The sequence below is a fragment of the Pleurodeles waltl genome, chromosome 4_2, assembly GCF_031143425.1.
Source record: "Pleurodeles waltl isolate 20211129_DDA chromosome 4_2, aPleWal1.hap1.20221129, whole genome shotgun sequence".
Taxonomy (NCBI): Eukaryota; Metazoa; Chordata; class Amphibia; order Caudata; family Salamandridae; genus Pleurodeles; species Pleurodeles waltl.
This window is the reverse complement of record NC_090443.1, coordinates 411,683,586-411,709,951: the sequence shown is the minus strand read 5'-3', so window position 1 is coordinate 411,709,951 and position 26,366 is coordinate 411,683,586. Positions and strand designations below refer to the sequence as shown.

Here is a 26,366-nt window from a genome sequence, read left to right as displayed (position 1 = left end):
ACAATAAGCACAAACATAAAAGATAGACAACACAAGGAAGTATTTACAACCAGCTCTTTCCTATGTGAATATAAATGCATGTAATAATAAAACCAGACAGCCTATGTTTAAGAGGCCCCGAGTTTTGAGAAGTACGAAATACAAACAGTGTGAGTAATGACGTTCATTTCACCCTGTCACAGATACCGCGCACCTTAACTATAGTAGTAATATTACTGATCTAGAATTTCTGTATGCAAGCCTTCATCACAGAATGTTTCCTGTAAAAAAGACACAAACAGAACAAGCAGTGGCGCAGGAAGGATGGTAGCCATGACGGGAGGGAGGAGGTGTGAGTGAGGAGGCAACAGATGGCCAACAAAAAGGACGCTGGGAGGAGGGGCCATCACACGCTGTAACAGGAGGAAGCGTGAACATAGTGTGATGGCCAACAAAAATGTTCTCTTAGTGAAATCGCCTGGGAGGGAACTAAAGCACAAAAGGGAGGGACATTTTGGGAAAATTTACTAATAAAAAGGAAGCATTTAAGACAAGCACAACAAAGAACGAATGGCAAGAGTGGGCATGGTTTAAAGCCCATAGATTGAATCCAATATGTCAGCTCTGCGCACTGCCTAGGCTCAACCTAAAAAAGAAAAACACTTTACTTTGGTTTTTCTCTATTTTTTTATTTGATGCTGAATTGTCAATAATTTATGTAATGTAATTTTTGCAGTTTGGTGCCTCTAAGGATTGCAGCGGTGTTGTAGACAACAATGATGTAGTTTATAGAAAGAAACGAGGAAATAGAAACACTGACATATCCACAGGTGGCATAACCACTCATAGGACACAAAATAAGGCCATTAAGCTTATGAGGATTTTTGTGTTTTATTTGGTTTACTGGCCCACTCATTTGGCTTATGAAGTGTCTAGCCTCATGTATACATAGGGCCTGATTTAGCACTTGATGGATGGTACTCTATCTCTCAGGGTGGGGGGAAGGAATCACCTCCGCCATCCTGACAGACTATTGCCCACTAATTTTAAAGATGACCGTCGGCCAGTGGTAATTCTCTGTACGTTGAAAGGAATCACCGTCACAACAGTTCCTTTCAATTTACGAGAAGTTTGGTGGATGGGCACGATCTGTTTTGACAGCCGTTAACCAAACCTAATAAAGTTTTTTGTCTTTCAGAAACAAATACTCAAAGTTGAAGTTTGTTTCTGAAAAACAAAAATCTAATGACCCACACACCCTCGCAGTTTTCTTCCAGAATGTGGGGTCATTATTTTCTTTTTCTGTCAGGTTTTACCTGGAAGTGATGGAGGAGAAAATAATTACACTGTCCGCCCTAAACAGGGTGGATGGTGTAATGTCTTTTCTCTGAGAACCATTACTTAGTCAACCATCGGAGGGTGTTTTCCATCAAAAGAGCCAGCAAGGGCTCCATTGACGGAACAATTAAGGACCGCCCATCTCTAAATAAGGCGGACGGATCAAGAGTTTGGTAGATAGGGTACTGCATCACATTTGCAGCAGAGTACGCTATGTGCAAAACTTTGAATCAGGCTGTTAGTCAATCAAGCCAGTCCCCGGCCTCTTAACACTTAGGGGCTTATTTACACACCTCTAGCACCCCTGGAGCGTAACTTTCAGTGACGCTTCGGTGGCCCTGTGCCTTTTCCCACATGTACAAGGTGGCGCTAAGCCATTTTGCATAGCTTAACCCAGCCTTGTAAATATGGGCCCCCCCGACGCAGCTTTCTGGGGCAGAGGGTTCGTGCAATGGGTATTGCTGTGGGTGTTTCCACACAACACTCATTGCTTTTGACAATGCCCCATATTTACAAGAAATCGTAAACCTGAGGCAGCACCAAAAACTAACGCCACCCCAGGGTTGGGTTTAGAGTGGCGCAGCGAGAAGTACTTTTATTTCTACTCATGTTTGCTTTTTGTATGTGTGCTGCATCACAAATAGAAAGAGCAAAACGCCATTTATGATTGTTTATGTGTTTATGTACAGGAAGGTGTCCCTTCCTGCACATAAAAAATCATCCCCCGCAACTCAGGCACCTTTGCATTATGGTGCAAGGGCGGCTGCGTTGGCGCTAGGCAGCTAATTTTAGTGCCAGCGCAGGGGGAGAGGACAGATATGCACGGCATCTTGTAGATACAGCACATTTTTGCACTCTTCCAGTGGCGCAGGGAGGCACAGCAAGACACTCTCTGCGCCGCCCTGCATCACAGGAGCTTGTTAATAAGCCCTTTACGGTCTCATCACGAGTATCCTAATTTTGGGTGTCAATATTGGGACGCCCAGCAAATTCTGATAGTGCTGTGCATGGTAATTACTGGAGATGGTATTACTTCTCTTTCCTGAGTTCTGCATCTCAGAAGGGATGCTAACACTGTGATCCTGCACGTTGTTTCACTTTCCGAACAGCAAAACTCAGTTTAAGCTGTATTCTCCATATACATATTCTGCCAGGTCTTTCCTCATGAAATTTGTATGAAACCAAATTGTGGCCAATTTGAGATTACATCTGCCTTCACAACTGTGTAGTATGTTCTTATTATTTCCCATAGTAGATTCAACCATCGCTTTATTGTACACACAATGAATATCATCACAACTAATGTTATTCCCCACCACAGCTAATGTTTTGACTTTCCTGTAGCTTGTATGGCATCCCTACTTACCACAGAATCACTTCTCTTCTAGGATTAAACAAGCTACCTTCGGTAGATGAGATGGAGGCCGATATTGCAATGAAGAAAGAAGCATTGGAAAAACGGTAGGGGGGGCGTAAATTTCAATCAGTTTGCTTCCTTTATTTCTTATTCCTTCCTCAGCACCCCTAAAAAACATCAAGCTTACCAGTTTACCAAACAATCACGTTTATACTTTTCTCATCTCCTTGGGCACTCATTCCAACCCTGCTCTCAATGAATTGCAACACATATCTACTCTCAATGTCACCAATCCTATTGTCAGGGGACTGCATAAAATCTGGCTCTCGAAGGATGACATTCTTCCCTCTGTTCACCTGGGATGGCAGCCTTCCGAGCTCTGAAAGAACAGACTCTTGACAATGACTGATGGTCTGCCACACAGAAGGACTTCTTCTCACTGTCCACATCTGAAGTCCTTGTTTCATCCCCAACTGTCAGGGAACAGTATTATCTGATGAAATAGTAGTCTCCCCTTGCCACTGTTAAGGGCTACCATGTTTAACCAACACCACGTTGCTAAAGATGGGACTTAATAGATTTATGAAATGTAGATTTGCTTTTTAGCCATTCTAATTGGCCGTCTACGAATATCCAGATACTTTAATAATTTGATTTCACCCTGTATGATTCATAGAAGGAGGAGCTCTAACATTTTGATAAACTAAGCAACTTAGACATGAACATGAAATTATTTGGACACGTCTGGGGGGAAATATCAACTTCTAAGTAGGGTGGAGGAAAATATCAGCTTCTAAGTAGGGTGGACGGAACTGTAACCAGTCTTCGGGTCAAGGACCAAGAGTAATTGAGTTGCTCTTGAGCATTCTCTGTTTGAAATCTTACTTTATGTCATTGTATTGTTGGCTGTGACTTGTTTTGTTTTATTTGACCAATTAAAAAGGATAGCAGTCTTTCCTATTGAATGTAATTGCTTCCTCCACTTCTTCAGTAGAATGCACACCTACAGGTTTGCACAACATTGCTCACAAACACATACAGATTCACTTTTTTCTCACAGAAGACCACCTTCTGCAAATTTCAACATGATTATACCAACCAAAACCCACTCAGACATACACTGTTTCTAGTTCGGACAGATTGTGCCTTCGTAAATTCACAAGTAATTGCACCCTCACTCTCAAAAAATTCTTCAATGCCCAGCCCAAAGGGAACACATTTGTTGAATATCTTAAGGAAACACACCCACCATGTGTGGTCCTCAAAATACACAGAGGTGCCAACATACCTAACTCCAGAGGTTGGAGCATATTTGCAGCTTCCAAGAGATTTACATCCTCCTCAGTCCCAGAAGAGTGTATTATTCCCAACCCGTAAAAGAACCAAACTGACAGCAGTCCTATAGGAGACTGTATCCTTTCAAAGTTCCAAAGCATTGCATCAACGCCCATACACACAGGAGGTGTTTTGCTCTACTATGTATTTCTTATCCCTCCACAACCTTAAAGAATTGACGTAAAGTATCCATTAGTCCCAGTCACAATTGTAGAGGCCTCTGAAAGGTTCAAAAGGCTAATCAAGCCAGAGATAGAAATCAGCTCCAAAGAACTTAGCAAGCAAACCAGTTCTACTACATCACCCCCTTGCTTGATCCTGTTAGGGGAAGGTAGGATTCAAAGTCATCTACTAGATTGCCAGGAAATAACTACAAAGAAATGAATGCTTGTCTCCACCTGTTTCAGACACACCCAGGGATTTAGACAGAAGCCTCCGCCTGACCACTGAAGAAAGAACTGCACCAACCTCTTTCAGCTCTTCAAGCCTAGTGAAGAAATCTATGGTTAAAACAGTCCACAGGAAAAGTACCTAGATTGCAAAGCAGCAAGGGTTTTCAGTCCTGATCAGAAATAAATCAGTTGAATGGTGTCCCATAATGATACTTTAGAAGCTTCCTAGAAGGCAAGAGTTCAGGACGGTCACCCTGCCAGAGATCCAGCGCTTCATAAAATTTTTACTCCAGTTTGAAGTTAGCCCTCCAGTGGTGGCAGGTCAGGGCAAACATCCCCATAGTCCAGTTGCTCCACTCATGTGAATCCTGGTATTTCCTCATGACAGATGCCTGCAAAAGGGAACCATCTGCAGAAATTCTTCACAAGCAGTATTTAGGCACCTCAGGAGTCTACATATCAATTTACTAGAGCTACACATCATTGGACCTTCTTTCAAAACTTTTATTTCTGTCAGAAATCAGGACTTTTGTTAAAATCCCAACATTTCTATAAAAGTCCCAGCAAATTCTAAAACTTGGAACAACCCTCCTTTTGTTCACTATGTGACATATTTGGACTAATAAAAAGCAGTGATCAGAAGAGAGGTGTTTTATTCCTCTCACTTGCACTGCCTGGCCATTGACCACTACGAGCATATTGTACATGCAGTGCCTGCCTCCCGGAAGCTCATTCGTGACCACAGCCAGGAGGAAGCCATTGCTGAAGATCAAGACTCAACTAGTATGTAAGCTTCTGGCCATTCAACTCAGTTGATATACAAACATCTTTGCCTCCTTTGGCTGCCATCTTGATGTCCCTCTCCCCCCAGTGTCACCTATTCTTCTCCCTGCTGTCCCCTTGTGGCACCCTTTCTCCTGAACCTCCCTCCCTCACCCTCCACCAGCTCTACTCATTCATCCCCCTTCTGATCTGTTCACCTGCTCCTCCCTCCCTCCTGTGGCACCTGTTCTGTCCCGCCCTTTGTGACACTCTTTCTCCTGCCCTCCCTCTCCTAATGCCCCCTGCTTCTTCGCCCCCTTCATCTTCTGCCTTTGGAACCCGCTCTCTCCATCTGACCCCATTTTCCTGTCGCTCTTTCGCAGCAGCACCATCCCAGCCCACCATCCAAACCCATGGCAGGAGCAAAGTGGGCTAGAGATGAAGCATCCGGCCCATTTACTAATTTCCTGTGTGTGATGAATCTTCTTAGAAGCTCTGAGGGGTAGGGAGAGACACATTAGTACATTTCAATCAAATTACAGTGGAACCCATTTGGCCACAAATTGGCCCAAAATTAGGATACGTTGAGCTGCATTAAATGCAGCACCATTTTTGTTGCACCTCTTAGTGCCCCTCTAACACTACCATGTGTACACCATATTTGACATATGGTGCACCATGGTGCAGGTTAGGGACAAAAGCATTATAATTTTTGACACTATTTTTGCACATTGCAGGATTAACGCCAAAAATGTTGGTGCCGATCATGCAAAGTACATAGGGGCCCATTAGGAATAATGGTGTGCCCCTTTTAATGCCTGCGCTGTGCAGAAGTTAAAAATAGCCGCTAAAAATGGCACAGTGGAATCTCATAGATTCCATAGTACCATTTTGCCTGGCGAGGGCATAATGTGGTGCAAGTGATTACAAAATGGCGCAATGCATGCATTAAGCCACTTTGTAAATCTAGTGCAGCAAATTTGGCCTCTTTGAGCCACATTAGCATCATAAAGATGACACTAATGTGGCACAAGGAGGCTCTAGGCCTTCTTAAATCTGGGCCATTGAATCTCAGAAGCGGAATTAAAATTCAAAAGGTTTATTGGTATTGTATGCAGGGTAGGCGTTCCTACAGAAAAAGCCACTTAGAAGTGGCGCAGAGAACTTTTCACTGCATCACTCTATGACTTCACTGCGTCAAAAGTTTGCTCAGATCAGGCTTAAAATCGATGCAGGGCTTTTTCCAATGGGTCTCTCTTCGCATTGCTCGAGTTGCGTCATTTTAATGACGCAACTTCAGCAACGCTTCACTTTAGTGCCAACAGATGGGTCAGATTTTCTGATGCATCTGTGAAAACACAGATGCATCAGCGCATCCATGCCATCATTAGGGGATGTGCAGCAGGCACGAGAAATCTGACACATCAATGACAATGCATCAGTTTCTTGTAAATGAGGCCCTGGCTACCTTTCCATTGAGTGACTTCATCTTGCCCTATAAAAGTATACATACACCTAAAAGGTAGTTTCCAAGAATTCAACTTTTTACATCTTTGTACTGCCCAGTGACTGGCAGTTGCTATCTATAGCACGGTGTCATCAACTGTTTCCATAACACTCAATTTATTTTAAGTTGCAATGTTGATACATCATTATCAACCAGCTTTGGTACATTTACTTACCCTTCAGAATAATGAGAACAAGGCCTTAGACTAGCAAAGTGGTAAATGTGAATTTCTAGGTTTAAGTCACACCCCCTCAACATTTGTGGCTGTCATTTCAAGCAATGGTGTCTGACTTGAAAGTAACGATTTGAGGAACTGTAGCAGATTTTAAGCCTTTCATTTCTCTCAGATACACTTGTGATGCAGTTACATGTATTCATTAGGATATATTTAATAATATTTTGCGCTGGACTTGCATCTCCAAAGTGATGCAAATCGCCACAAAATATTTTTTTTATATTTACTTTCCAGTGCAAAACATGTTTTGCTCTGGAAATTCACCTAAAAGGCAAAGCAACACCTAGCACTCCTTTGCATTACTTAGTGACCGAGGGTGTCCATGGGTCCACCTTTTTGATGCAAAACCCTGGCCCAGATATACATTGGAGTCACACAACACAGCACAGTAAAGAAAGTTGCTGTGGTGTGTGAAAGGGATGGAGCTGAACAGTGCCATATCTTGTAAGATGTGGTGCTCTTCTGTCTCTCCCTTTGCTGGCACACCTTTGGATGGCATGCACAAATGCAGACACCCTTATGCCATAGTGAAAGGGTGGTGACGTCAAGGGTTCATCAATACTGGATCTTTCATAGATTCCCTTGCTAGAAAAATTCCCTGTTGTTAGACTGGGAACCCCTGGTTATTTTCCAACAGCACTACATATTCAACCCATAACATACCATAGTAAACCAACAGGCATCTTTTGCAACTCATCCTTATCTATTTATGATCCAAACTCCAGCCAGTTAAAATGCTCTGCCTCCAGCTGATCTCCCACTGAACCTTCCAACTGTCAGATTTTCTACTGCACTTTCAGAGTGCAGGAATCCTATCTGGCAACTCATCACAAAAAGGCTTATTTTGTTATACCTTCCTGCACACAAGCAATCATTCCCTTCAACCAAGAATCTTTGATATTAGCAGTGAGTCGTCTGCATAGAGCAGTATTGGTATCTTTACCCCATTTAGGGTGGGGGAATCATTAACACAGTTCCCTAGCTCCTCTACCACATTATCGACATATAGGGTGAACAAAGTAGGCGCAAGGACACACCCATGCCTAACTCCATGAAGTATTGGAATTTGCCCTTATTGCCCCATCGGACCTGTGCATGATTTTTTCTTGAAGTCAGATGAGAAGATCTAATAAACTTCTGGGAACCCCTATGTCTTCTAGCACTCTCCAGAGCTACTCATGTGGCACAAGGTTGAATGCAACACGGAGATCAACATATGTGACTTATAATTTCTGACCGCTAAGAAGGACTTATTTCCAGTATAGGAGAGAAAATGTAAAAGCCTTATCTATAGTGCTGGTTTTAGCGAGGAACCCTGCCTCTAAACGGCACAGTATCACCTCAACAACCATCCATTGTTGTAATTTATTGAGTACTTGCCTTGAGAAGATATTTTTCAAGTTGTCAATCAGGCTACTAGGCCTGTAATAAGCAGGACAGCCTGTGTCGCCTTTCTTAAAGATGGTGATTATCTCAGCTTCCCTCCAAGGGTCAGAGATCTCTCCCTCTGCTGCAACCGCATTTGACAGAAGAATCACATAGCTGGCCCAGAGCTGGGGCTCAGACTTAAACAGGTCTCCTGGGATGTGGTCAGGACCAGGTGCCTTTAACGGCTTGAGGCTTTGAATAGCTGAAAGGGTGTCCTCTAAACGAAAGGGCACACAATGTACCTGTTGTCTATTATTGGAGCAATACCTCTAGAATTCCAGGCAGACTCAGGGAGCGAATATTCATTCATGCTAACTTAAGCATACAATTCAGAGAAGTGTTCCTCCCACCTCTTGGGTTGAATGTGATACTGCCTGGGATTTATGCTCCCAGCAGTCCTGTGAATAAATATACCCCAAAAGGTCTGACTATCCTTAACTTTCAAGGCCTGAAGCATGTCCTGCCAGTTTTTGTCCTCTCAATTGTGCTTAGCCTGTTTGAGCGCTGCTTTATATCTAATACGTGCTACACAAATTTCTGAGGGATTACATTCTCTAACAGCCCATTTTAAGGCCTGTTTGGCCAATTTGCAATCAGGTGAAAACTACTTCGGATCTTTCGGACATCTTTTGAACTTGCTACATGACTCTTTATACGATTCCCTGCAAAGTACTTAAGAGATGCTTGTGGATATTTAAAATCGGGATGGCAGATTGAGTAGTATTCTCATACTTTGACATAAAATGGGCAAACCATTGATAGATCTTGGCATGTTATTCTTTTTTTGCCGATACTCTAGGCCAAGAAACTCCTCTAAAGTTATTTGTCACAATGGGTTCTGGACACAGAGTAGGGCAGGTTAATGATGATCTCTTAAAATCATCCCTGATTAAAATAGTAATAAGGGGATTGTGATCAATGTTGGTGTGATAAACAACCTCCATATCAAGGAGCTTGGGCCAAAGACTAATGTCAAGTAAGACATAATCAATGACACTAGATTGGCAACCCCTCTTGAATGTAACTACTTTACCAGAATCGGGTACGGTTCTCCAATTTACATGCTGTCAGGCCCTATCCCACCACCATTGATTCAATCTGCATAGTAGTGTTAGAGAAATGTTGATGTGGTGTACCAAATGACGGTTCATCCTCTTGTTCGGTTACAAGACCAATAAGTGGTGAAGGCTCAAAAGAGACATTAAAGTCTCCAACTACAATCATTTTAGCCACGTGTTGATATATATAAATTAGATCATCTAGTTTTGAAATTACTGGGGAATCGCTACCAGCATACACGTTAAAAAGAATCAGGTTCAGACCTGTTGGGAATTTGAACTGAAGGCCCTGCAGATCAGGAGAATCTGCATTCAACAATTCATGAGTGCATACAATGTCACATTTAACTAAACCCCCCTATTTCCCGCCCAAATTTCTTAGGGGCTTCTGCTTTCACGCTATATGTGACAAACCCATCAATAAAAACTTTGTCTGTTGCCCGGGATTCCTGAAGAAGACAGTTCTCATGCCTCCCTATGAATGTCAGCCAGACTTGATCATTTAACTTCGACTTAACCCCAGCCAGATTCCATGAAACAAAAGTAAGTCCATCTTGTTTGGCGGGTGACCATGAGAGGCTACTACTCTCCCCCTCTTTCTCCTTAGATTGATGGCTCATGGGACTCAGAGTCGACATAGAACAGCCCTGTACACCAGGATCTCTTGTAGTGGTCTTCACAATACTGGAAGGGAGAACTGGGGAGTCCACCTTTCCCTTGTTATAAGTAGCCTGCCCTAGTCAATCAATCGAATTCAACCCAGAATCATCATTGGTCATTTACTGTTCAGAGATAATGGAATCTGTGCCCCTTGCACCTTCTCCGGGTTCGGACTGAGGTGTGGGCGAGCTGTCAGAAGAATCTGACGGGGCCAGAGGAAATTTCTTAATCCTCATCTCAGAAGTCACAGAGTCTATTTTTTTGTGAGTGCGGAGATTTATGAGGTTATCAACCAGAAACTAATTTTTTAGCTCAACTTCAATGTAGTCAAAAAAAGAGGATTCCATAGAATATCTCATAACTTTCTCCACATCAGACTTCACTATGCCTAAGCAACCTCTCTTGGATCTGAAACAATGCGTAACCTTATTGATTAATGAATCAGTATCCTCATGAGCATCCTTTCTCAGTTTGGGGACTGTGGTTAGGTAAACTGTTCTTCTATATTTGGATTGCATGTTGATAAAAGCACCAAACTGCCCCAGATTTCCGGGTGCCTCTAGCTCTCTGGCAGCAGGTAAACGTAAGCTTGAATTTGCTCATGCAACGCATAGGTAATTAGGGAAGCAACCAGAATTACTGGAAGAGTTAGCACCTTGGACACAATGGGATCCTTTCACAAGATGGCCTTAGTGATCACAAGGTGGCATAGAACTTGAAGAACGCTTCTGCATTAATACTGGAGATGGTGTAGATTTTATGTTACCCAGTGTCACGGTCCCCTCTTTTATCAGGCTTGTATGAACACTGCAGTCCCTTTTGAATTCAGGATCAGAATTTGCATGACATCTGCAACATCAAGGCTCAGTGGACACAGGCACCTTCTTGAGCTGAAAGGTTAAAGCTATCAAAAGGTCCTTGATTTCACCCAACTTAGTACGCAATTCTGAAGAACTCATATCACCTTCTAATGTGACCACTGCCCCTAGGTGCTTAGAGCCCGCGTTGGTATCGAGGTCAGTTGTGCTAGTTTTACTTGTCAAGTGATCCTGAGGCTAGACTTGACTGAGACCTGCAGCATAGGTTAATGCAGAATAATGATTGGAGCAGGGTACATTCAGAAGACTCTTTACTTTGGGGGATACAGGGCCTTTGGCACAGAAGGCGGAGGTACATGAGCAGAAGAATCATTACATTAGCAGCGTTTTCATGGGATTCCACCACCGTTTCCCTAGCTCTTTTTTTTTAACATGGCTGGCACTTTGGCAATTAGCTCAACGCCCCCAAGGGTTCAGTATTCAAAATAGATTCAACCTTTTGAATTAAATGATCTATATCGTACAGAGTACAATTCTTTCTATTGATCATTTGGGGCGAAATGGTCCCCTTTACAGGTTTCTTAATTTTCTTAACATTGGGCTTGATTAGATCAGACGCCTTCCGTTTGCCCATGTCTTGTCACCCTGTTGTTTTATCAGTTCGCAGTAAGCCAAACAGAAAACCAAGGGGGAGCGAGAGGAGGTACAAGGACTTAACAGAAGCAATTAAAAGCAATTGAAAGCCCTCACGGTTCCTTGTCCATAGCAGCAGGATGCTTGTAGTTGAGTAAAATTGGATGAAAGCAGGGGACCCAGCCCAGCCTCTTCCGGTCGCTGATGGGCACAGGACGGGCCAACCTTTGGCACGGGTTTCACCATGGTACGGCCCAAGCGTGTCCCAAGCCGCAGGAGAAGGCCAATCGCTATAAGCGCTGTGTCACTGGAAGGTTCTGGCGGCCCCTCCTCCTGGGTGAATATCTTGAGGGACAGGTAGTCCTGCAATCCCCAAGTACTGGCTGAGTATCCTGCGCCACGAGAGAAGGCCAATCGCTATAAGCGCAGCAGTGCAGGAAGGTTCTAGTGGCCCCTCCTCCTGGGTGAGTGTCTCCTGGGACAGGCAGTCTCGCAGTCCCCAAGTGCTGACTGAGTATCCTGCACCGTGGGAGAAGCCAAGCGCTATAAGCATGGAGGCACGGGAAGGTTCTGTTGGCCCCTCCTCCTGGACAAGTGTCTTCTGGAGCAGGTAGTCCTGCAGTCCCCATGTGCTGCCTGAGTATCCTGCACCATGGGTGAAGGCCAAGCGCTATAAACGTGGCACAGGAGCGTTCTGGAGGACCCTCCTCCTGGGTGAGTGTCTCCTGGGACAGGTAGTCCCTCAGTCCCCAAGTACTGGCCGAGCATCCCGCGCCATGGGAGAAGGTTGAACTCTATAAGCATGGTGGCATGGAAAGGTTCTGGCAGCCCCTCCTCCTGCGCAAGTGTGTCCTGGGAAAGTAGTCCCGCAGTCCCCAAGTGCTGGCTGAGTATCCAATGATCAGTTATTTGTTGCATATGGTATGAGGAATAAAGAAAAGGCAGTATCCAAACAGACAATAGGAAGGTGGATTGGTTCATGTATTACTAAAGCACACATGTTGATGAACCGGCCACTGACTAGGAGAGTCAGAGCAAATTCCACAAGAGCAATGGTGGCTTCAACAGCTTAATATGCAGGAATATCCTTGGAAGTGATTTGTAAAGCGGTGACTTGTAAGACGACTCAGGCTTTTACAAAGCATTACTGTGTGGATTTGCAAGTAGGCATGAAGCATTAATGGGGCAAGTAGTTTTGCAAGGTTTGTTTGTGTATGGTAATCCTCAATTTCTTCATCCCACCATCCAAATGATAAAGTTATAAATTGTGCACTGCTATGTTAATTTGTTATTCATGTGATTATATGAAAGATCCAATGCCAGAGAAGGAAATAAGTTACTCCGGTCCTCCAGCATTGGTATCTTTCATAGATTCACATGCAGCCCTCCTCCCTCCTTCCCTTGAATGAGGCCCGTAAGTGTCAGGAGAAACAAAGTAGGAACTGCGGTTCCGAAAATCTCAGTTGAAAAGTTGAGTAGGAGATCAGCTGGAGGCAGAACATTTTAATTGGCTGGAGGAAATTTAATAGGTGAGGATGGGTTGCAAAAGATGCCTGTTGGTTTTCTATGGTATGTTGTAGGTTGAGAATGACCGGCTGTTGGAAAATAGCTGGGGGTTCCCAGTCTGATGACAGGGTAATATTCCAGCATGTGAATCTATGAAAGATACCACTGCAGGAGGACCAGAGTTACAGGTAAGTAACTTATTTCCTTTTATGCTAGAAGGGGTCCTTTCAGTACAAAAAGTATGCTTTAAGGCGTTTCCCACTTTGTATGCATGCTGTACAATGTAGTACACATGCAAAGTGGGAAAAATTAGAAGAAGTTAAATCATTCTTAAATCATTTCTTCTCGTTATGTCTGCATCAAGAAGGGGCAGTATTTTGGTGCAATTCCCTGTCTACAATTCTTTGTAGGTAGGGATTTGCATCAAAACCCACGGGTAGTTCCATGAGAATGCCCAGACACTACCCACGGAATGCTCCCATGATACAAAGTAAAACAGGGCAGCGCGTTGATCACCTTTGCAAATATTATAAGACACGTTGTTTCGAGGTATGTTTAGTGTATTTCAAAGTCCGACTTCCCAGAGCATCCCAACAAACTAATGCTAACTGTTTGGTTACTATATTATTTTATTGAATTTTCATTTTTTCCATATACAAATGGCCAACACATGATTCGCAACTTCTATATCTCTTGAAATCCTGCATCACAATAAAGTTCTCATTTTATTCTGATTCAGGATTCCTAAAGAGGTAGGTGGTTATCATGCTGGTTGTCAGTATAACTTGGTAACATATTTCTCTTTCCAATTCCTCATACAATATGACTACAGATATTTGCTATTGCAGAACTAGGACGAATAACTAGCCCAATAAGTGACCAGAATATTTTTGCAAACAAGCATATTTACAAGTAATTAAGTTTAGCCGAGATGAAGCAACCCTACATAATGTAGAAGTTGCGTTAATAAAGTGATGCTAACCTGACGCAAAATGCTTTCGAATCTGGGCCCCTAGCTGCTAAAAAAACAATAAATAACGCAGTTTTGTCATTGGCATTATCAAAGAGAAATGCTTTTATTTCTCCAATCATACATGGCTTTTCATGTGTGTTGCATTGTACAGAACACATACACAGCAGGAAAAGTTAAAACTTTAGTCTAAGCATAGTATTTTGTATGGGAAGGGTACCCTTCCACCACATAACCTATGCTAGACATGACACATGCACCCTTGGGCTAGCGTGCAAGGTTGTGTGCGAGGACCTGGCAGCCTGATTGTGCGGTAGCACTACGGAGAGAATATGATAGCACCATACTCTGTAGACATGGCACTGTGCTGCTATCTTCCTCTCATGCAATGCAACACAGTAACATTGGTGGCTAGGCTGCATTGCAAAACATGTTAGTATTTAGTATATATAACCAATTGGAAGCTACATTTCCAAGGCCTTAGAATCATCCCAGAATAGTGATGCAGTTTCCGTTCTCCATTGGGGTGCACATGTTAAGTCCTAAAAAGAAAGGAAAAATTTAATTGTGGAATTCAGTCTATGGCAAATGTGATCTTGCAGAAGGGAATATCTTTCTTTTGCACTTGTCCAACGAAAATGTGGATGTAGTTGCAAAGCAGCGCTATATGTATTTTCTCAATATGTCAATGTTGTGTACCTTTTGCATTACTCGCGCCTCCAAAATATAGGTATACACTCACGAATGGATATGACAGCAATGTACTTTTCTTTGAGAACCTATGGTAGTGGTATAGGCCAACACGCTTTCCAACTCTATAGCACTTGGCTGTGAGGACGCCTGGTGGTATTATAGCACAACTACAGCTTTCCATCACCCTTGTACTCTTATGTGAGGACCTCTCTTGGTAGTATAGCACAACTGGAGCTGCCTATCTCCGTCTCTATTAGTCTCTTCTGTGCCGACCTCTGTTGATATTAGAGTGCAACAAGTTTTCCATCTACTTAGTACTCCTTGGTGAGCAACTCTTTTGCTTTCCATCTCTATTGCAGTCTTCTATGAGGACCTCACTTGGTGTTTAAGTGCAACTGCAGCTTTCTACTCTTCATTTTACTATTCGGTGAGGTCCTCTGGTGGCAGTAATGTCTTGTCAGACTAAAGTTCCACACAAAATCAAAAAATAAATGCATACATATAGTGACTCCGAATCAACACTCTTTCACTACTGCCCTATTCAAATATCACTCAAATAATCCTCCCTCCCACCACAGTACAAATATAGATGAATGGACCTGCCTACGTCAGCCATTGGATGGTTTTAGTAACTATATTTTACCCTTTCACACAATACATGCACCGAAAAAAAATAGTTCTCCAAAATCGGGACTGTTTACACTCTTGAACTTTACAGTGCCTGCTAGTCCCTTTGTATAGTATGGTATAATCATTAATTACATAGCACACAAGGCATTTATTGCAAGTCGCAATGACAACTAGCTCTGGAATTTTACTATTACTCCTTTAAAAAATCAGCACAAATCATTAGAGCAGCAAGCATGTATATGCAAATTCCCAGGTGGAAGGCACAAGGCCTCTTTGGGACTGACATTTCAAGCAATTGTGTCTAACTTGAGAGGGATGTCTAGTAATGACTTGAGGAACTAAAGCAACTGTGTAGCCCTTGCACTTCTTTCTGATACACTAGTGTTGCAGTTACATGTATCCCTTGTGTCCAGGGTCTTAGAGTCATCCCAGAATAGTTGTGTTGTTAACATCCTCTATTGAGGATCCTATTCTAATTCCTAAAAAGAAAAGCAAATGTTAATATGTGCGTTCTTGCATTTGTTTGAGGAAAACAGACCGAGATGCAAAGCAGAGCTGTATGTATTTTCATCACTATTGTGTGCCTTTTGCATAAATTGGTCTTCCAAAGTGTAAGTATACACCCAGGAAGGGCTATGGTGCCATTGTACTCTTTTGAGAAGACCTTTGTTGTTAGAATAGTGCAACAAGTTTTCCATCTCCATTGTACTCTTCTATGAAGACGTCTGTTGGTATTATAACTCTACTGCAGCTTTCCATCTCCATTGTACTTTTCTGTGAAAACCTCATTGCAATCTGATGTGAGGACCTCTCTTGGTATAACAGCACAACTGCAGCTTTCTTTATCAACTGCATCCTTCTGTGAGGACCTATGTTGGTAGTATAATGCAACTGCAGCTTTCCATCTCCATCGCACTCTTAACTGAGGACCTCTCTTGGTAGTATAGTAGAACTGCAGCTTTCCATCTCCATTGCATTTTTCTATAAGGGCACCTATTGGTGGTTCTGCGCAACTGCAGCTCTCCATCTCCATTACAGTCTTCCATGAGAACATCTGCTAAAAGTATAGCACAATTGCAGCTTTCCATCCCCATCTACATTGTACTCGTATGTGAAGACCTCTGTTTGTAGTAGAGTGCAACATGTTTTCCATCTACATTGTACTTTCCATCTCCACGGATCTCCTCTGCGAGGACCTCTGTTGGTAACAGAGGGCCTGATTTAGAGTTTGGTGGGTGGGTTACTCCGTCACAAACATGGCAGATATCCCGTCTGCCGTATTATAATCTCCATAGGCTCTGATGGAATCATAATACAGCGGATGGTATATTCGTCACATTGTGACAGAGTAACCCCATCCACTAAACTCTAAATCAGGCTCAGAATCCTTCCAACCTCATATTTTCCCCGAAAAATATACAAACATATAAAGAGGCTCTGAATCAATCCATGAAATGTGTATACATGTGTACTTCCCAATGATTAATGGTCCCTACACTCAAGACATTTATTGTAAGTTGCAGTTTTGACTCATCAGTATCAACAAGCATTGATCTTTATTTTTGTTTTTATTTATCCTGTAGAAAAACTAGCACAAGTTATTAAAGTAACTAGGATACGTATGCAAATTTCTAGATTGAAGCAGCACTCCCTCAGCTTTGTGATTGGCATTTCAAGTATTTGTTTCTAACATGAGAGGGGCTTAAGGAACTGCAATAGCTGCACCTGCATTTCTTTGTGATACAGTAGTGTTGCAGTAACGTGTATTTATTATGAGCAGAAATTCCAGGATCTTAGACTCATCCAGAATAGTTGTGCAGTTGCCGTTCTCCATTGGGTTGCACACCCTAATTCCCAAGAAAGGAGAAATGTAACCAGTCCGAGGCAAAAGTGATCTTGCAAAACGTAATATTTTTGTTTATTGCACTTGTTTGAGGAAAACCTGGAACTCAGTGCTAAGCATTGCTTTATGTATTTTCTTCAAAGTTGTGTGTTTTTTTGCATTAATTGATCTTCTCTAGTGTAAGTCTACACCCAGGAAGGGCTGTGATGCCACGGTACTCTTCTATGAGGACCTTTGTTGGTAGTAGAATGTGAAACATTTCCATCTCCTCTGCAGTTTTCTGTGAGGACCTCCTTTGGTAGTATAGCGCAACTGCAGCTTTCCATCTCCAGTGTACTCTTCCCTTCTGCAAGGAACTCTGCTGGTAGAGGGGTCTAGCCGACCTCATGTTTTCCAAAGAATAACATACAAAAATACATACATATATGGAGTTTCTGAATCAACACTCTTTCACCATTGGTCTGTTCAGATATCACTCAAATGATCCTTCTTTTACCCAAGCACACTGTATAGGTCAGCAGACCAGGCCACTTTATCCATTGGATGCCTTCACTTTGAATGACTGCATTTAGACCTTTCAGATGTATACACACACCTGACAAATAGTTCTTCAAAAATAGATTTTCTGCACACTTGTACTTTCCATTGACTGCTAGTTCCTATGTACAGGAGGGCTCCATCAGCTATTTACAAAACACTCAATATATTTACTAAAAGTTACAATGTTGATTCATCACTATGAACCAGCTTTAGTAAATTGGTTTGAACAACGCTTTATTATACAGGATCTCAAATAACAAGGCTTGCCATGGCATGGCTATTAAATGGTTACAAAACATCCTACACAGGTTTCTATAGTGTTCATCATATTTTCCCCCTTCGCTTTACCCATTTTGATCCACCCATCCCACCTATCCCTTCCGTTACCGATTCCAGCCTCGACTCCATTATACCATAGTCCAGTGGTTCCCAAACATTTTCGACCCACGGCTCCCTTGATCTATTGGCCACTGGCTGCGGCTCCCCATTATGTTACTTTTTGTTGGCGGGTAGGGGATGTAAGCCTGGCCTAGGGAGTACATCCATTTTTCTCCCTGAAAAGAATTGGGATGACACCAATGAAGGTATTGTAATTCTATATATAACTGTAAAAAATAAAAATGTAACAGTTGTTTAATTACAGCATGCATAGGGTTTTTTAGTAAGGGGAAAATATTGGTTGACGGTAACCCTAGTAAAATGGGCAGGTCTCATTTTTATGTAGTTATAACATAACTGTTTAAATATTGTGAAATGTAGAATCCCTTTAGTTGTGTTTAACCACCAGAGGGCGCTCGAGGACAAAATTAAAAAAGAGCTGCTACAACTGAGTAGTTTTATTTTGTACGAACTGGCCCAAGGGCTATAAATAGCTCAGTGGTTCCCAAACTGTGTGCGGCGCCCCTGGCTAGTTTTGATGGCGCACCAGCGAGCCGCGGCGCACAGATTGGGAACCACTGCCATAGTCTGTCAGCTATAAGTGTTAACCAATCATAACAAATCCTTTCAGAAATAACAACTTACAATGTTTCTACAGTGATCTATGCCCACTCAGTGAGAACCCAAAGTCTCTCTAATAGAATAATAGAGGTCCTTGCCCCCTCCCTCAGACCATGTCAGTCTCTAATGGGTTTGCATTGGTATAGCCTTCATACATTCAGCTCTTCCATTCTGTTATATTGTGCCAGAAAACTACCCCAACTCTTTTCAAACCTTTGCAACTGATCATTTAGGTGATAAATTATTTTTTCATATGGGCTACTTGGAACATTTCTTGGATCCTCGTCTCTACTTTCAGGCTGCCAGCAGTCCTCCAAACCAGTAAATGCAGAACTTGGCAAAAGCCATAGCTGCTGTGAACCACTTCCAGCACTGTGGAGAAACATCAGTAAATATTGATGCGTTGTACAGTAATACTGCTAGACCTGACAACTCTCTGAAGTATTCAGAACCTCTTTCACCACCCTCCAGATGTTTTCCCACTACGTCAGCAACCTTTGACATGTTCAGAGTATATTTACCATATAACATCCGGGTTGGGTACATCTCCAGCATTCAGAACAACTGCAGATTCCAGCTGCCTCCAGTCGTGGTGGGTACCAGAGCCACCGGTGCAATATTTTATAATGCTCTTGTTTCATTTTGGCTTCTCTCAGATATTTGTCTGGTTCCTGCATAGGTTCTGCTCATCCAAATGTATAAGCCAGATAAAGTCTATTTAAAAACTGCTCCTTCAGATGAGATGGCACTGGGCTTGAGAAGGCCTTGTCTGTTATGACCTTAAAGAGGCCAGATACCACCCTTTTACAGAACGTTTCCAATACAGTGGTGTTGCAGCTACATGTACTCATTGTGTGCAAAAATTCCAGGATGTTAGTCATCCGGGAATATCTGTCTAGTTACCATTCACCATTGGTATGCACATTCTAATTTTTAAAAAATGAAAGGTTTAATGGTATAAGCCAGTCTATCTCAATTTTGATCTTGTAGATCGTAACATGTTTATTCATAGCATTTATTTGAGGAAAACTTGGATGTGTGTCCAAAGCACTACTCTATGAATTTTCATCAGCACTGTGTGCCTTTTGCATAACTCACTCTTCCAAAGTATAAGTACACTCCCAGTAAGATTCATGATGTCACTGTACTCTTCTTTGAGGATATCTGTTGGTAGTATTGTGCAACTGCACCTTTCCATCTCCATTGCACTCTTCTATGAGTATGTCTGTTGGTAGTAAAGAACAACTGCAGTTTTCCATCTTGATTGCACTGTTTTGTGAGGACCTCTGTTAATAGTATAGCAGAACTGCAGGTTTCCATGTCCATTGTATGCATCTTTGAGGACCTATGTTGGTATTATAGCACAACTGCAACTTTCCATCTCTTTCTCTATGGTACTCTGTCAGAACCTCTGTTGGTAGTATAGTACAACAAGCTTTCTGTATGTATAATACTCTTCTGAGAGGACCTCTGTTGGTAGTATAGTGCAACAACAGCTTTTCTTCTATATTTCATACCTTTGTGAGGACCCCTGTTGATAGTATAGCACCACTGAAACTTTCCATCTCCATCGTACCCATCTGTGAGGACCTCAGTTGGTAGTAGGGTGCAACAAGTTTTCTATCTATATTGTACTCTTCTGTGAGGACCTCGGTTGGTAGCGTAGTTCAACTGCAGCCTTCTATCTTCATTCTACTCTCTCTGCGACCTGTGTTGTTAGTACAGCTTTCAAGCTTCCTTGTTTTCTCCTCTGAAAACAACTATTAGCAGTACAGAGCATGAAGCCTTCCATCACCATTTCCATAGTACTCTCCTGTGAGGACATCTGTAGGCTACATAGTGACACGTCAGCATTCCAGCACTTGTCTGAGGGTTTGGAAAACTCGGGCCTAGAAGCAGGGTGGTGTTGTAGGCATTTTCTCAAGATGTCAACTTTGTCAATGTACACTCATGTATTTGTTTTCTATGGTGCAAGTATAATTTTCGAATTTATACAGGACAAAGGTTGCATATTTCACTCTTCAAAGCTTATGTATGAATAGTATAAGAAGGACAGATTTATTTTTATTTTGGTGTGCTACTGCTATTCCAGTGTATAGTTACTAATAAAAGATTGCAAATGAAAGAATGTAGAGGAAATATTGAACTGGATGAATCAAATAAGTGTTAACCCAGGAAAAACTGTAAGACTCAGAAAGTGCTGCCATCCTCTAAATTTGATGCTCCCTCATTTGGCAATAATATTTTATAAGAAGCTGTTTAGCGCAGCTCCAGTTCTCTCTCCACGCTACATTATAACTTTATGTGAGCATACCAGTCTTCCCTTTAGGACAACTGCACACCTCCATCTTGTCTGATGACATCTATTGGATGCACAGTGCAGCTACAGCTTCCCATGTCATTTGTATTTTGCTGTGAGGCTATATTTCGGCTACTACAGCTTTCAAGCACTTGGATCCTCCTTTGAGGGCACTTGGTGGCTGTAAAGCAGAACTACAGCTCTCCTGGTTCTAGCTTGGTTGGCAGTGACAGCCTCATGGCATTCTGAGTAAAAAAGGTTTACTGGCTTTTTACATCTTTGTGTTGTGCCAAGACTCATGTCACCTAATCTGCCAAGGACAAAAGCAAATAAAAAATACCTGTTGAAGTGCAACACAAAAAATGCTTTGTGTATAAAATCCATGAATGAGATAGAGAATTAAATGTGTGATAAGAGAGTCTGGCTTTCACATTTTAAAAGTTCCTTCTGTATTCCCCAAAAATCAAATGGACACATCACACATCTAAGCTGGAGACGTATAAATGACTAATGTGGGATAACCCAAGATGAGTTTAACAATGTCTCTAGCTAATAGTGGGTGACCTGAAGCCCCTTTCTATATGTATGAAGTTTGTATTGAATAATATATGTTTCCCAAAATGTTGCGAGCACCTCTACATGCCAAGCCTAACCCTGGGATAAGCACCATTACACATGAACCCTAAAAATACACTTGCTTTCTCAGCATTGTATTAAATTTATAATGAATTAAAGATTGCTATATAAAGACAGTTGATGCAAGACCAATTGACTCTGCCAAAACTTGTTTTTATTGTCTTTTTAATAAGTGCACTCCAGTTTCATTCTTTAGTGCGTTTTGTCAATATGGTGCTAAGATATCCCCTTAGCATTAGGTAAATTAGTACTTTAACAAAGTTGTAAGGCAGAATGATTACTTTAGGCATGATGTTGTAAACCATCCAAACATCTGATCTATCTGCTCCAACCGCACCTGTGTTTCTCCCTTTTAGGTACGTGCCCAGCCAGCGTCACACAATACAAGTAGACTATGTTCACTACATGGATGAGCTGGCCGAACAGACTGGTGTAAAACCCAACTTGCTCAGTCTCTTCATCCGGGACCCTCGACTGGCAATGGAGGTGTGCTTTGGCCCATGCACACCCTACCAGTACCGACTGACCGGACCAGGAAAGTGGGATGGAGCCAGGAAAGCCATCTTGACCCAGTGGGACCGCATCATCAAGCCAACAAAAACACGAATTCCGGAAGAGTGCACCGACCTCAACAGGATGTCTTTTCTTTTCAAAATAGCTGGACTAGTTCTGATGTTTGCTGTGATAATCTCTTTTATAAAGTGAGAACACCACAGTGGAGGAGGTTAAAAACTTGTAAAAGGTTCACATTTGGAAAATTGGCCCTTACATTATCAGGTACCATACTTAGCACAGGTCCATCTTTCATTCCCAAAACACCCACAACCTTGTCTGTTTCTAATGGACTAGTTGCCACAACTCACAAACGTTTTTTCCCATCCCACCCACAGGCATCAAAATGCAATATGCTGCATTGAAATTCAAAAGGCAAATAATGTGTGTGAAGGTTATATAACTAGCCAAAAATGGTTATTTGTCATTATAGACTACAACTTTACAAAGAAACACTATATAAAATCTACTACATCAGAATGACCACTACAGTGAATAAGCTTGTATAAAAGCAAGAGTAAACCCTAAAACGTAACCTTCTTCCATCCCTTATCCTAAGTCTAAACCTTAGAGTAACAGTAGCCCTAACTCAAAGCCTCGCCCAAAATCTTCCTCAGACTCTAAAACCAACTCTAAACCCAAGGCCAAGCCTACCCCATACCTAAAGTCTAATCCACCCCCTGCACACATAAACCTAAAGTAACGCTGTCCTTTAAGCTAAATGTAAATCTGAGGTAAAACCTGCTCATGCCCTAACTTAAATGTTAATACATATCCTAAGCTTAACCGACACCCTAAACCTAACCCTACACAACAATACCCTTTCTTCCAATTTTTTCACTTACCTCATTCAAAGTAGGGTGTATCGGTAGTGGTACTTTCAATGTGGTGGCATGTTTGTAATGGTACATCAGTGTAGTGAAGTCTCATTAGTAGGGGGTGCAACTTCAAAACTATATGCAAAGTTGCAAAAGAGTGCATACTTGGCAAGAGTGTATAATGTGTCAAATAGTTCTCCCCTCAGACGAAAGGAGTCAGGATACCTGAGCCCCAGCCCCTACCTCCAACATTGTTCTCCCTTTCAGTTAAAAGACTTAGGGGCTCATTTATGAGGCTAGTGGAGCAGGGCGGTGCAGCAAGTGCCTTGCTTCGCCACCCTGCACCACTGGGATAGTTCAGAAATGTGCTGCATCTACAAGATACAGCACATGTCTGTCCTCTCCTCCTGCGCTGGAGCACAAATTGCTGCCTAGCACCAACCTTGCACCATGGTTCAAGTTTGCCTGCATTGTGGGGATGATTATTTTTGTGCAGGAAGAGACACTTGCAGCACACATAGAAAGAGGAATAAACGTGGAAAAATAAAGCTATTTCTTCCCATTGCGTCATTCTTACGCCACCCCTGAGTTGGTGGTGGAATCTGTTGCATTCTCAGACTTGTAAATCTGAAAATGCGTGAGATTCCTTTGGGTTCCATGGGTGTTGCATAAGAACACCCCAAGCTACACCCATGGAATGGCCCTTTCATGTAATGTTATGAATGAAAGGTGTCCATATTTACAAGGCCATTAAAAACCACACAAGGTGGCTTTGCGTGGTTTTATAAATATGGGCTGGCACACTGCGCCACCGGAGCATTAAAACAAATGACGTTCCAATGGCTCAGTGTACCACCAATCAGCGGCTGCCCTTCTGGTAGTTGTCCTTCACACTCTTCAAGCACATACTGTTTCTGTCCTTCTCTCTGTGGCAGTACCAGGCATGGCAGCCTGGTACAAAGAGAAACTAGGCCCATGTAACCATCTAAATGACAGAGATATAAATCTGTGCCGCTTTCTAACTGAGTTCAGGCGCCATGGTGAAAGTGACATGGCGATGGAAGGATGGTTGCATGTCAGACAATCACTAGTAAAAAATGTCCCCTGACACAAATATCGCCTCCTTAATATCGCTGGTGAAAATGTGCTCCATTGTAGATTTTTTCTAATTAACCCCTATGGCGCACTATTTTTCTAAAGGATATTTGGGACACAGTGGTCTGTCAGTCTGTATTTTAGTTATGATGTTCTATGTTACAATACTGTTAGCTAAAATATCTCACAGAAATACTCTATTCTTAATATCCTTGACAAAATATCATCTCATTGGGTGTAGATTTCCATTATTAATGCCAGTGGGTCAAAATTCTATAAACATTTAGGACACAATATTTTGGTTACGATGGTCTGGTACCATACCACAAGAATAAAGCAGGACGAAATTCTAATATGAACGGCAAGGGATGGATATTCAAGCCTAGGAATGACTCATGGGTACCAAGCTCACTGACAACAAGAAATGGATTTAATAGCTTGCCAAGGAGAGATGATCGCTGAGACATACACTGGAACCTACACTGCTGGGTGTTGCACAGCCCTATTTGCAGCTATGGATGCTACTATGGATTATTTCTGCACTATCTGCAGCTACATATGCTTTCTGCTGGCCTTCTTTCTGCTAGTTCCTTTATCAGATAGCCAATGGTTCTCAGGTGCAATCTAAAAAGAGTCCAGACTATAGAGGTTAACCATTCTCATGCATTGATATGTGTGTAGACATGCATTGTTTAACTGGCTACTTTCTGATACAGTGGTAAATAAATATCCCACTGATAATTTTTTGTGGTGTATTGCCTTTGTTACGCATGGCTCTCGTAGAAAGGTATTGGCATGAACAACTGGATCCTGAATCCAGTAATTCATTGCTATGATCTAACAACGGTGGGCAAGAAAATGGTTACTTAGCTGTAACTGACGTTTTCCAGTATTGGTATTGTTCATAGATTCACATGCTTGAATCGTCCCTGTCGTTGAGCTGGGAGTCCCACAGTACAGAAAGTGAGCAGTACAATGGAAAACATACCCCTAGATAGATTTAACATAGCCTATCAACCTCTTTATAAACCACCCACACTCAGCGAATCAGAGCAAAGCACAGCATTCCCCTCTTCTCAGCCAGGCTAGCAAGTTCATATTTCAGAGCATCAGTGTAGAGTAGTCATCTTTCCTTGGGTCTCTCTTTTGTTTTTTTTTGCCTGAGTTGGGGAGGAGGGTGATTTGCAAGTGAATCTACGGTAGATACCAATACTGGAGAACTTCATTTGCAGGTAAGTAACTTTTTTGAGGCATAGGGCCTTTCATAGATTGACATGCTTGAATCAGAAGAGCAAGCATTAAACAGTTAATAAGCATTAAAATGGTAGGAGGGAAGCAAACGCAAAATAGTCCTACTTTACTGGAATAAATGTTGCAGGATTTCTTGGCCTACTGCTGCATCCTTCCATGATGCCGAGTCTAGGCAGTAGTTTTGCATAAATGTATGTCTGCTTTGCCATATCACTGCTCTGCATATGTCAGCAATAGATAAACCAGCAAAAATTGCTGTAGGCCTAGGCACACTTCGGGGCATATATGGGAAAGTGACGCAGCCCAGTGCATCAAAATCACCTTGCTGCGCTGCATCACAAGGAAAGGGCAGGAATACGCCATATTTAAAGGAATACAGTGCATGCCAGCCTTCGGCCCTGCGCTGGTGCTGTTTTGACTACCTAGCGGCAACCCAGGCCTCCTGGCACTATGGTGCCAGGGTGCCTGCACTGTAAGGAGGATTGTTTTTGTGCAGGAAGGGGCACTTTCCTGCACAAAAGCAATCCCTTGAGGCATATTCCTCTTTCTGGAATGCATAGAAAGAGGAAGTAACATGGAGTTAATAAGATATTTCTCTTTGTTACGCCCCACCTGGGAAGTTATAGCATTTTGGCACATTCCCAAGTCTACCACAATTGGTAAATCAGGGGATGCGTCAAATTCCATGGATGATGCGTGAGAACAACCACACAACACCTATGGAATGCCTCCCTTGGGCAGAGTAACACATCTCAGCAATTTGCACTGGGTTGCATTACTTCAGATTTATGAAGCCACTCAGGGCCATGCAAGGTGGCCTTGTGTGGCTTCATAAATTGCATTTTGGGCTTGTGTTGGGCTTGCACCACGTTGCGTGGCGCAAGAATGACACATCTCCCCTTGTAAATATGCAACATCTTGTACAATAAGGCTCAACACTTCCTTGTAATGGATGACATGCTACCATTTGGTAGAAAACTGTTGCTGAAGACACCCAGCGAGTTATACTCTTCTTTGACGGAGGGTGTTCTT

The 26,366-nt window shown here is 42.4% G+C and overlaps 1 protein-coding gene across 2 annotated transcripts in view; it reads left to right on the top strand.

Moving 5' to 3' along the window:
* The window catches only part of LOC138292818 (flavin-containing monooxygenase 5-like), a 373,180-nt gene extending 347,438 nt beyond the window's left edge, over positions 1–25,742 (top strand). For both annotated transcript variants that reach the window (XM_069231613.1, XM_069231614.1), the window contains 2 exons: positions 2,706–2,778; positions 21,975–25,742. In XM_069231613.1, the coding sequence (XP_069087714.1) occupies positions 2,706–2,778; positions 21,975–22,323 (422 nt within the window). In that variant the 3' untranslated portion in view covers positions 22,324–25,742. The remainder of the gene's footprint in view (positions 1–2,705; positions 2,779–21,974) is intronic.
* The last annotated feature ends 624 nt before the right edge of the window (positions 25,743–26,366 follow it).